At 43.0% G+C, this 12,996-nt stretch overlaps 1 protein-coding gene across 2 annotated transcripts in view; it reads left to right on the top strand.

Annotated features, from left to right (window-relative positions):
- The window catches only part of DNAI1 (dynein axonemal intermediate chain 1), a 138,326-nt gene that overhangs the window by 71,023 nt on the left and 54,307 nt on the right, over positions 1-12,996 (top strand). For both annotated transcript variants that reach the window (XM_032096853.1, XM_032096852.1), the window contains exon 14: positions 10,791-10,880. In XM_032096853.1, the coding sequence (XP_031952744.1) occupies positions 10,791-10,880 (90 nt within the window). The remainder of the gene's footprint in view (positions 1-10,790; positions 10,881-12,996) is intronic.

The raw sequence follows: 12,996 nt of genomic DNA, 5'->3' as shown, positions 1-12,996 counted from the left end.
GGTGGTACCCATAAATAAAGTCATCATCCAGCCTCATGCCCATGATGCAGGTGCCTGACAGCCTGGAGCTGCTCCTGGAGCATCCAGGCAGCACTGGGCTGTGTTTTCTATTCCAAGGGGTTTTGAGATGCTTTTCCTTATCATAGGAATTCTGAAAGAATTCTTCCTCCTGCACCTCTTTTTTTGGTGAGATATGATCCTGCCAAGCTGGCTGCCTTGGCTGCTGCCTGATTTCTTTGTAGATGAAGTACCTGCCTTTGTTTCAGTACCTGTTTACTGTTACCAAGCCTGTCAGCCACCCTGACTCTCCTAACTACCATGTTCATTATCACAAACATACGGTGGGTCAAGTAAGGAGACATCTGAGTAAATCCCTGCCTCTGCTGCAGATAGGATGGAAGGGGGTCCTTTAGGTCAGAGTTGCTCATTAAAGATGTAAGAGAAATGCAGGAAGCCCAAACTGACTGAGAGACATTGGAATCTTTGAGCACTTTGATATTCATCAGATGTCTCAACCATTTCCTCTCTAAGGCAAACACCACAGCCAAATATTTAAATATTACTGACTCACCTTAGAAGGAGTTACTCCTTGTAGACCTTACCTCTTCAATGGCTTCTGTCATGGAGGCAAGTTTACTTCCTAAGCAAATTGAACTGATACATTCTGTCTTGTTGCAAGATTTAATGGTAAAATGTCAACAAATTTTTCTACAAAAGACTGAACAGCATTGAGAACCATCCTTTGCTTAGCAGCTCCCTTTTCTGCAGATTCCTGTCATAGCTGAAACATTTGCATTTAAAAGAAAACCCAGATTTTAAGATAGGAACATTTTTCAATGAATTTATTTTTAAGTAACAAGTAATTTTCCTTCATCTCTCCCCATCAGCTTTTACTCACACTCAAAAGACTTGTTTTCTATACAAAACAGTCTCATCTATTGCAGTGAACAAAGCAGTCACAGTGTGATTGAACATGACACACAATAAACATGTGAGAGGTGAGACTGAATTTAAAATAAAACCAAACCTTCCTTTCTGGAACTGGGAAACTGTTTGTGAGCCACAGAAAGGAGAAGTGGCAGAGGCCTTGAGAGTGTCCTCTTCTTCCCATCATGCTCACAGATGTTGTGTTATCATTCCTGACCTGTTTTCTTCAAAATGAGACTGGGCAGTCTAGCTGTCTTCACCAGTATTAACAGACTGGAGTCATGGCCTTCTGTGTCTTACATGGTACGTACTTCCTAATACATGTGAAAATATTTCTATGCCACTCCAGTAGTATCACTTTGCTAATTCTCTCACCAGCCACTGATACTTTCCTGCACTACTGTCACTTAGCCGGAAATTCCCTAATTTCTACATGTTTAATGCTTTCTTCTTCCTGTTTGTGTCCCTCTGCCCTTGTCTTTATCACATTTCACCTTATTATTTTCAGATTATGTCTCCAGTTTTTCAAGATAATTTTGAGTCCTTATCCTAATGGAATTCAATGTCTTTTAACTGCGTCATCTGCAAACATTCTGTGTATTTTGCAATTCAGTATGAAACTTACTAATGAAAATATTGTATAGAACTGAACCCGGAATAGTCCCTTGTGGGAACCATCTAGAGATGTTTTCCCAACTGGTCAAGAAATCACTGTCTAAACTCTTGGGAAATCATTTTCAAGCACTCATCCATGTCGTAGTAATTCCTTATCTTTCTTCTGAATACATCACAGGGAGTATGCCAAAAGCCTTACAAAATTAAAGATAACAAATCTACTCTTTCTTTTAGACCTGTTATTCTGAAAAGGAAGGAAATAAATTCTCTTTGACAAGGTCTTTTCTTGAGGAGACCACATTCACTGATTCTCATTTTCTTGTCCTGTATGTATGGATGGATGACTTAATACTTTGTTCCAGCTCTCAAAGTTCAGCGTTAGGCTGACTCATCCACTGTCCTTTAACCTATCCTTCAAGACAGGTTTATTTTGTGTTTCCTGTGGGCATTTTTGCTATGTTCCTGTCCCCCAGGACCTCTACTCTCTTCTAGTTTTCATAGCTAATTGCTCTGAAATTCAGAGATTGCTTCAGCTGCTCCTTTAGGCACCCTAGGCTGAATTTCATCAGGCCTTACAGAGTCAAGTGTATCTGTCTGTGCTTCTTAAAGTCGATTTTATTAAACATCTAGTTACAGTTTATCTTTTTATATGGCACTGAAAGAAGGACAGCCTTAATAGTTATGTTTTACTTCTAGTTCAATGTGGGACTTGCCTTCCTCTAAACAATAACTGGTGTCTGGGACGAAGAGGCTTAGATGAGCCTTTCTGGAATATCTGATTTTGCCTCCATGCAGGCATCAGCCTCCTGGCCTGAAAAGTCATGTTCCTCTCAAAAGAGTCTCCAACATCCTCTCCATGGAGGTATCTCAGGCAGTGGCAAAAGGGTGTCCCCCAAATCATGAGGGGGGACACTCTTCACCATGAAGTTCCTGGATGTGCAAAGACTCTCCAGTGTGACAGTGGCAGCCCAGCTCTCACCATATGGCAGGCCTGATTCTTCATCTCTTGAGTGGCTTCTCCTCTTTAGTTGTGTCTTGATTCACTGTGCTTATACCAGCACGTTTCTAGAGCCCAGAGCTGTAGATATGGACAGGGACTATGCTTTCACAGCAGGGCTTCTGCGAAAAAAAAAAAAAATCAAGGACTAATATCTTCTAAGACAATGTTGACCAAAACATGCTTTTTAAAAAAATTTTGAGATCTTTAATTCTTACTAGACATTCCACAGCAGAAATGCTGTCTGTTTCCCAGGTAATAGAAATGGAAAAAAGTGCAGATGCAGACCAGCAATCTCTTCTGCTCAGTGTGCGTCACAGGGCAGGAGCCCTTTATGCTGTACCCTGCCATGCTGGCTCCAACAGGGGCATGCTGGGGACTCCATGGTTCTGGTCCCCCTCACTGAAGGACCAGCTGGGCATATGAAGGTTCCTCCCTGTGTGCCTGTCTTCCCATGTTTACCTTTGGCAGAAAGTCCACACCTACAGGTAACCAGAGCACAGCTAAATCTTCTCCACAGAGGTATCATGTGCTCCGAGTGCACATGGACCCAGGTGATCTTTCTTCACCAAGTATAGACTTAGCCAAGGCGCCTGACTGTGCTTCTTTGACCTTTGACCAGGCTGCACTCAGTTATCACAGCCCTTTAAAATCTTCATTATTGCCTTGAGTCAAAATGAGTCATCTGGACTAAGCTCAATTTTTGCTTTTATCCCAAATAACCATGGTGAGGAATGAAACTTTTGGTCTTCCTTCCTCCCTCCTCTAAATAGGATAACTAAATAGGATAACTACTGCTGTCCAAGTTGGCACTGGGGAGGAGCTCCAGACACTGCCCTGTTCCTCACCTCTAAACCTTGCTTTTCCTGTCTCTTGAAGTATAAAAACTGATACTGGAGTTACTTTGCTTGTGAGTGAAGTATTCTGTACTTTCTAGATGGCCAAGTGAATAATTTTGGGGTGTCCCTTGTCACTGATTGCAGGAGAGCAGCCTTGCATATTGCTTATACTCCTCATGGTGCCTGGCCTTGGCTTTGCTTGTGGTAGCTGGCAGAGGATCCTTTGTGAGGTGTCAAGGTCCACTTACTGTGTCAGGCATGATAAGCAACAAATGAAGAATAGCTGGCAATGTCCTTGATGGAGGACATTTGGGAACTTCATTGTAGATGCACTGCTTTGTCTCAGCATCAAGGAGAGACAAACTATTTGCTCCAGCAAAACAAAAAGTCAGTGGACTCTGGATAAGCTGAGTGTTGAGGCAGACTTTCACAGCAGCAGATCCCATGGCAAACAGCATAGATAAGTGACCCAAGGAGGAGAATAAACAAAAAAATGGCGATTTGTCATCAACAGAAAAAGAACGTGAAAGATTTCTTCTCTGCTAGTAATGACTTGATTTTTCTGGATGCTGTTTTGCTGAAAGTTGCTGTCAGGAACGAGCAAGAAACACATTTGAGGGTGACAGAGTGAAGAAATAGAACTGCTTCTTATTTCAAATCAGAGACTGCTGTAAGGGAGTCCAGGAGAATATTTGCACCAGAGCACAGGGGAAATCGGACTGTCTTCAGAAGATGTGACCTGTGGAGCAAGTTACTGTAGATCATCTCTTCAGCATGATCCCTCAGCATGAGGCTGAGGCAGACTAAGAGGCGGGCTAGCTGCGACATGGAGAAAGTGTCCGCTGCACAGATCAAAGGTACCCACAGTTGGACTAACGTGTCCAGGTTTAGATGGTTATTCCCGGTTGGAGTTTAGTCTTATTCTATCTCTGCAAGAATTCATATGGTGTTCATCTGCCAGCCGGTGACCTGGGCCATTGTGGGATGGATGCATCCAAGGCTTTGTGCTCTTGCTAAATCACAGCACATGTTCAGCTCATCTACCTTGAGAGAGCCCCAGAGCTTTTCTGGCACTTTGCTTTGGCCCAGGCTTGTGCATACTGACACAGGAAATGTGGTTTGGACAGTGGGTTTGTGTCTGTGCTTGGCTGCCAGGTCAGGCACAGCACAAGAGAACTGAGGGCTGATTCCCTTCCTCAAGGAGCAGATGTTTGCCAGTGGGAAGCCTTGAATAAGTCTTTAGCCAGTGTGAATGTAAGGAGAAGCGTCCGAATCCCACTGCTTGTGTGACCAAGGTATGGGCAAAAGAGGGTGGCTGGGAGAGCACAGTGGGGCGGGGAAGCACTTGTGCTCCTGTGGTGCACATTTGTTCTTCTACAGGAGTCTGTAGCTCTGTTCAGCTAAGGAGGCAGATGAGTGAAATCCCTGAGCTTCTGGGCTGGGCAGAATGGCAGAGTCTCTGAGAGGGGCCTGTACAGTTACATCTACAGCTCAACAGTGGCTTACAAAGAAATGCTTGAGGCACAGAAACAAAGACATGTCTAAAGCTGAGTATTAGGGAAAAGAACAAACATGAATTAATAACAAGAAGTGAATGTGCAAAGTAAGCTGTGGTTATCCTGGGTCATAAAAGGGAAAGGGAAAATATTTGGGAAGGGTATAAGTAGTTAAAAGAATGAAGAATATAGACTTATTAGCAAAGCAAGCTTTCAGCTACTACTGAGTGGTATGAATAAGGATGAAATATTTGATGCTGTATTGTTTAATCTTACAGTGAGTCTGTTCTGAGACTGTCTGCTTAGTGTGCTTAATGTAATGAGAGGATAAAAGCACAGGTCAGAATAAAGAAAGAGCATATTGAAGGGTATTTAGATAAGTTCTTGCTCATCAGCAAGATCAGATTAAACATACCCTGGAGTACTTGAAGAAATAGCCAGACCAATTTCGGGCCGTTACATGCATTTCAGAGAGCTTTTGGGCAACATCTGTCCTGAGTTTTAGGCAGAGGCTGGGGTTTATGTGCAAGCCGATTTACAGCATCTGAGCTGAGTGAGTACCTTGACTCAGAGGCTCAGGGTGTGCTCTGGGGCATGGATTGGGGGAAGCACCACTCTGCTGTCACCTACAGACTCACACCCATCATGTACCTGTGACACTGGCAGACTGAAATATGATAGTCTACTGTCATCAATCCCCAAACACTTCAGGGAGACTGTAGAACCAATGTCTGGCAAAAAGGTACCTGCAGGTGCTTTCTTCAAAGGGCCTGTCCTTAAATGCAGGAGAGACAGTGGCATGGACAGAGTACCAAAGCTCCAAAAACAGTGTCTGGATAGTTCACCCAGCTAGAGGCATCCAAAGCCAGCCATAGGGGGTCAAAAAGTGTGGGTAACAGCACAGCAGTGCATCAGGCTGTACTCTGGCCTGTAGGACAAGCACAGCCAGCGGAGGAGAGATCTTAAAGGGTCAGAAGATGTGGAAAAATGTCTGGAGGAAAGTGATGGAATTGGACCCAGGGAATTACTGACCAGTCAGACCAATTTCAAAGACTGGAGAAGCACTTGAATAAATGGCAAAACTGTTGGTAGATGTCTAGATAATAAGATGATTCAGAGAAGCTGATGTGGATTTGTCCAGAATAGATTATCAAGCCAGTATAATTTCTTTCCCTTTTTTCCAGAGAAATGGGCCTCATGAATAAGGGAGAGGAAATCAAGGTTATCATCTCTATCCATCTTGACTTGACTAAGGCTTTTGATCCAGGCTCACACAGTGACATACTTATAACCAAAGTAGAGAAATACGAATTAGGTAAAATTGCCATAAAGAGGCTGCTCAGGTGGCCCAGGCAATGTGCTCAAAGAGCAGTTACACAGAGCTCACTGTCAGACTCTGAAGGTGCTTCAAGTGACACTCTCCAGCTGTCATTTCTGGTCTTTTTTTTGGATCAATACTTTCATTAACAACTCAAATTACAGAATAGGGAAGCCCCCCTGGGAGGACAAGGCACTTTGCAGGACATGATTATGTTCAAAATTATCTTGATAAATTGGAAGAAAGGCCCAAAATCAATGTGATGAAATTCAATAAAGACAAGAGCAAATACTGTGTTTCGAGAGGGGAAATTAAATACACAGATACGAAATAAGAGATGGCTGGTTAGGCAGCAGGGTGCCCAGGGGGAAGCATAGCAGATCACCACCAGTGATCAGCAATGCAATACTGTTACACAAAGATATGTGTCATTCTAATTAATTAGCAAGAATATAAGAGAGAGGAGGTTGTAACTCCTGCCTCAGGTTAGTCCTGTACCATGTGTTTGCAGCTGCAGAGCCAGGCTGAAGGGGAAGAACAGGAATGGTGAAGGCTTGGGTCCTGAAGGCAGACCTGGAAGCAACAGTTGGGGCAACTGATTTGAGTTGGAGAGGGGGAAAAAGAGAGAGGAACAGTGGCACAACCTTTTCTTGTTGTTTTGAAGACTGTTATAAAAAGGGGAATAAACTGTTGTTCTTTGCATCCACTGGGGGTATGGTAAGGAGTAATTGGCTTGGCTCTTGATAAAGGGAATCTTCTGTATAAAGTCAATTAAGCACAGATATATCTGCAGGGAGGTTGTTGAGTACCTGTTGTTGGAGACTTGTGATCTGATTTTGCCTCAGAAGAGGATAGATATGCTTTTTGGGTCCTTCCAAACCCTGCATTGCCATGATGGCTTTGCCTAGGAGTGTACTGATAGTCAGGTTGGCACTGGAAGGAATTTGTCCCCAGGTCATATTGGCATGGACTTTCCTCAGCAGCCCAAGGAGATGTTTGCATGCCAAAGTCATCTGAGTGTTTTACTTGGCCAGTTCATGTAAGGGTGACCTGGGGGGGATTTGATAATGCCCTTATATTTCCTCTTCTCTACCTGGGGCAGATTTTACTAGTGTTTTTCAGGCACTGAATGACAAAAATTCTGCCTTATTTCACTTAGGCGAGGTATCAGCAGGGCTGTGGTACTGCAATGCTGACAAAGGACTCCTTGAAGGATAATTAATAGAAAGGGAAGGAATGGCTCATCAGTCAATGTGTGTATGTTGCGTGTGGCACCCCACACCTGAGTTTTGGCAAGCCAGGGGCAAGCCAGATCTATGTTTGCAGTAGCTGGTGCCGGCACCACACTCCAGTCAGCCTCCTGGCCAGGGTGATTTTGACCAATTGTATTGTCTCAGTGCAAGTGACTAACAGCCTGTGTCCCGTGAAAAGGGATCAAGCATTATTTCTTTCATAGGAAAGACATCAGAAACATGGGCGTTTTCAAATCAGATTGGATAAATGGTCTAATCTCCTGCTGGACAGGAGCCATTACCAGCTGCCACAGATAAAAATGATAGTATTCTCTTGCTAGAAATGAATGGATTATCACTCTGCAAGCCTGCTGTACATAGTAACGACATGAGGTCTTAATATTTATTTTTATGTATATAAATAAGGTTTTGAATAGTTTCAACTTCTTTATAAATAAATGAGCTTTAAGAAATCAAAAGAAAAAGTGGTAGGCTGTTTTGCACTACCAAAAATAGTCAGGTTAAAGATCACTGAAAAAATGGCTTTCTTTTATTACATGATCAGGGAGCTAAAATGCTTGCTGCTTTGTATTTGCTCATCTCCGCTGTTTACACACGCTTTCCTTTTTCATGTGCTTCTTTACCCTTATTGTATCATAATTGAACTTTTGCTCTAAATTGTTTCACACAGCCAAAATCCTTAGCTGATTATCACATGCTTCAGGGGAAAAATTCACTTCTTGCTACTGTGCAAACAGTTGCCTGGTTCTCTCCTCAAATGCTCCACCCCACACAGCATGGATACTGCTAATGACAGGAGGTTGTGCCATGACAAGCCTCTGCGAGCAGAGAAAAGGCCAGTTCTGAGCAGATGCCCAATTTGATTGCAGTATCATGAGGGCTAATTACTCTAATAAGCATTTATGGGATTCAGAGATCAGGAGGAAAGAGATCACAAACACGATTAAGGTGTCAGAGGTGTTGAAGGAAAATTGGAAGTATTAAGTGCCAATTTCTGTTTTCTGAAATTCAAGCTAACAGCACTGAGAGCTGCTAATAGTCATCTGAGGGCAGAGCCTGTTGTCCCTAAGAGGCTGTTTTTCAGCTGTCTACAAAAAGTACCTAACTTAAGTACTGTTGACTGCTTTGAATAAAGGAGCAAGAGTATCCCGAGCAAATCAGCCTACTTGCTTTTTGGGGCTGCTGACTCCACCTATTCATGTAATGGATGAAGAGCTGTGACACCTAACTAACAGAAGAAAACTTGAATAGATCCCCATCAGAGAGAGGGTGTTTGGGTGGGTAAACCCTGGGGTAAAGCTCTTTGCTTTGGTTGAAAGGAATTAGCTCGGGAAAATCCCCTATGAGCTCATGGTGGCTCTTACGCTGTTTGGTCACCTCCAGATGAGGTTTCTGCAACACTCTGTGTTAGTGTAAACATCAGGACTCAGAAGTGTCTGCACAGGATGATGAGGATAGACTACAGCTGCTGAACTTTCATCCATGTATTTCCCACTGGTGTGATGGGCTGGGAAGTTTTTCTGAAATTATTTGGGAAAGCAAATAATTTGAAAAGAAAGAACATGAGTTAGAGGAGAACTGTGTAGGACACACACGTAAAAACATCTTACTGTCAGACAACTTTAGAGTGACATTTTAAAAATCTTTTGATTCAAAATATGATCCTGTTTCTGTGCCCAGCATGAGGCATATTGGACATGTTTTTGTAACCAGTTCCCCTGAGCTCTGCATTTCTCACCTTGAATTAAAACTCCTCACTACACCAACTCCTTCATCTGAAGCAGCTGCTGGTGACTGTCACTGTCAGCAGTAGCTCATGATCCCGGAGAGATGTTCCTGGAATAGATATACCCAGCACATTTTGTGTACAATGGATCAGCCTTAGCAATCACTGTCCTATTGAACCTGCCTTCTAATCATTAACCTTTTTATTCTGGGTCATATTGAAGTATGCCATTCCTTTAATGCCAGATAGCAGAAGTAGTTTCACATGGAGACTTACAATTTCACCTGTGCAAGGATCTTCAAAGGTATATGCCACTCAAAACTCTTCAGTTGTGTCTTGTAGGCATGAAACTGGCATTTTGAGGTATTGTCAGATGGATTCCTTTTACATTCTATTTTTCCTTCCTCAGAACAGGAAGGAAACATGTTTGGTAGAGGGTTAACTACTCTTTGCCGAGTCTCTTGCTTCATTTTCCTGCTTCACAGAACTTCATGGTATAAACAATTTTATGAAAGAGAATTAACAGTTTTTCCCAAGGACCTGTCATAGGAATACCCAATCTGTGTAATCAAAGTATTGAGAATGCTGTTTGTTTTCTGAAATAGGTATGAGTTGCATAAGTGGTCATGGGTAGAGTATTTGGTAAGCTGTGGGATAATCATACCCATTTATCATGTTTATGGGATGATGTTTAGGGAACTTTATCTGCTCCACTGCATGTACAGGAAGAGATATACCTTTGGAAAGCTTCTCAGAACCTTCTGAAGTGCTTGTCCCCATCTTGAACTGACAGATGCCAACAGGAGTGTGTGCTGACAGACCCAGTGACAAGTCATTCTTTTCCCTTCAGTCTGATTGAATTCCCAGATCTGAAAATCGAGCGTTCTTAATGCTTTTGGTCTAACTGAAATGTCTCTTCTAAACTGTAAGCCATTTATCTGAATTCTAATCTCTCCTGCTGAGCTGTCACAGTCAAAAGGCAAATCTCCTTACCAGGCAGACAGATGCTCTGAAGGTGCAGGGAGGATTTCAATTTTAATGGAGAAGTTTTCATCTCCCTCAAACAGAAGTGCCCCAAGGACCCATGTCACATGTTGCTTGCAAGGTCTTTCCTTCACCCCACATAGGGACAGAAAGCTAATTTGAGGTTGTCTGGCTGAAAGGTAGCCATATGGCACTGCACTTGGAGTAATTAGTCAAATGTGAAAGGCAAGGCTAATGCTTGGGGACCTTTGTGTGGCACCACTGGTGGTGTTTGGAGACGTCTTAGGGATCTCTGGGATGGTGTTGTGCCACAGTGTAGAGCTCTAGTGCACAGCTCAGATACCTCACAAGGCCCATCCCTGATGGCAGTGCTCCAGTAGCCATGGGTAGGTGCAGAGGCTCCAGGTGAGGGGCTTTACCTTCTTGCTGGAGCATCCTGTAGGAAAGTGACTGACAGGAGTGCTGGAGACAAAGCTGCTGGTGGAGATAAGTTTGCAGCAGCAAGCCTCCGGGGTGCAAACCAGCTGCTCTTTAGGAAGGATTTCAGAAGACCTTGCTGAGGTCATGGGACTATGTCCTGCTAATGCTGAATGCCCTGTGCTGACTGGGACTGTCCTGTTTCTTCTTGTTTCTAGGTCAAGTGGCAAAAGGATGACATGGACAACAATTCCAACTTCTTCTCTGTCTCCTCGGATGGGCGGATTGTTTCGTGGACTTTAGTTAAGGTAAACAGTAGGTGGCAATTTCTTTTTCCAGTCAAATTATAACCAATTGCCTCAAAAGTTCACTGATTCATGAGTGTTATTTTTATTTCTAATGAGCCAGGTTTGAAAAGAAGTGTTAGCAATAGCAGCTGGTGCAGTCACAGCTGGATCTGGAACTCCATGTTAAATTCTGAAACGAAGCAGGGTCAGTCTACTCCTTGTCAGGACCTAACCTTCATCCTGCCTGCACCTGTAGCACCCCATGGGCCTGAAAATGAAAGATCATTCTCTTGCTTGGCAGCAGTAGGAGTTCGAGACTGGTCCTAGTTCTCAAACTTTCTTTGTCCCAGAAGGGTGAGCTAGACACAGAACAGATTAATCTGCTTTATTCCATGGCTTCCAGATTCTCATCCCCAAAATGCTCCCCTACAGATTGCAATTTGGACTGGGAGAAGGTCAATTTAAATTTCTCCCCATGTGGACAGAGTGAGTAGTACAGAGTAAGCTTGCATTTGCAGTGGGATGGCAGCATGTTATCAGACAGGCAGAGGATTTCTCCCTGCCATGACATTGCCAACTCACACCCAATAAAACTTTTTAAAACCAGTTTGCATGCCCTGTCTTTGTTCGCTTTTCCTTTTGGAGTGTGTTGAAATATGTTGATAGAAACCTAGAATTAATGTCCCAAAATGACCCTTAGATTTATGTCTCTGAATCCCAATATGTGGGTTTCTCTGCTGGCTATTTCATTTTGCATTTGAAGATTTCAAATCTCTTGCTAAAAAAATAATTGCAATGCCCTGAATATGAGTTTGAAGCAGCTGTCCCATTATTCCCCAACAAAAGAAGAAATTTCTTTGCATCCTAGGATGCTCATTTTTCAATCTGTTATACCAAGGCTTGCCTGTTCTGTAGTTTTTAGGCCATGCTGCCATGGCAGGGATTAATTTCTAGCATTATATGTAAATTTAGCCTCGTGTTCAGGAACAGGAGTGTCTCCTAATGAACAGTCTAAGCACAGGCAGATGGCATAGATTTTGAAGTTATTTTTTTGTAGACCTTTTCAGGTTCATACATGCAGCTTCAGAATCAAAAATCCCTTCTGCAAGTGTATCCCAAGTCCTTCTCCCAAAAGAGCTCCCTAGACAGGGACAGACTAAGAGTCTGTCCCAGCACTCAGCTCCTGTGTTATCCCCTGAATAGGACTGCCCAAAAGATTTGTGTTGAAGTGGGCAGTACATGCCTGGAGCCAGGTACATCCAGCTGAGGTGATTTGGCAGCGTGCATTTACCACCTGAGCCCCAGTAACTGAGTGTGCTCAGCATGCTCTCCTTAGGAGGCAGGAAACACTGGGTGAAGTCTCTTAGTTCACAGAAATGCCACAACTGGGACAACCTAAGAGTCTGCAGATGGACTCTGATAACAGCTCACCCAGCAGAGGGTCTTTTGCACCAGTGCTTAACTGTGTTTCCACATCATAATGTGGTTTTTCTGTCCCTTGAGCACATAGATATTTCTTTCTAAGCATGCTTGGTGTGTCTTCTAAGATCTGCGTCCACTTAGCACATTGTCATTTCTACTTATTCCTTGCATTACTGTAACGAACTTGGTCATACCCATGTGAAAAGACTATTTTAAGATTTTTTTAGGTGAAATTACCTCTGAAATTGCCAGAACTAGTATGTACCTAGTGTGTACCACCCTTAGTAGGTAGGGGTGGAAAACAGCAAAATTTTAGGTGCTTTGGATATTTTTTGGGAGATTCAGCAGGGAGAACAAGAAACAGGATGAAAAGAATGTTTTGTTATAATCTGTGGGTTTTTATCCAGGAAGGAGAAGTAGACAATATGCTTGAATTCCAGTTTTACAAGAGCTTTTTCTGGGTTTCATTTAGAGTAAAACTGAAGACACTCCAGAGGTTTTCTATTCTACAAAACCACAGCGCAAATAGGGTATAAATGAAAAAGTGCTTCGTTAATCTTTTTGACCGGACTGTCCAGCAGTAAAGCTGCTTCAAACACTGGTAGCTGTTTGACACTTCCAAAGCCAAGAGCACAAAGTGAATAATTTCATTCTTTCTTCCAGCTAAATATTTGGAAAACCACACTCAAGATTTGGATAGAAGAGTTGTCAAATG

Source organism: Corvus moneduloides, chromosome Z, assembly GCF_009650955.1.
Source record: "Corvus moneduloides isolate bCorMon1 chromosome Z, bCorMon1.pri, whole genome shotgun sequence".
NCBI lineage: Eukaryota > Metazoa > Chordata > Aves > Passeriformes > Corvidae > Corvus > Corvus moneduloides.
Note: the sequence above shows the minus strand (reverse complement) of the source record. Positions and strands in the feature narration are given on the sequence as shown.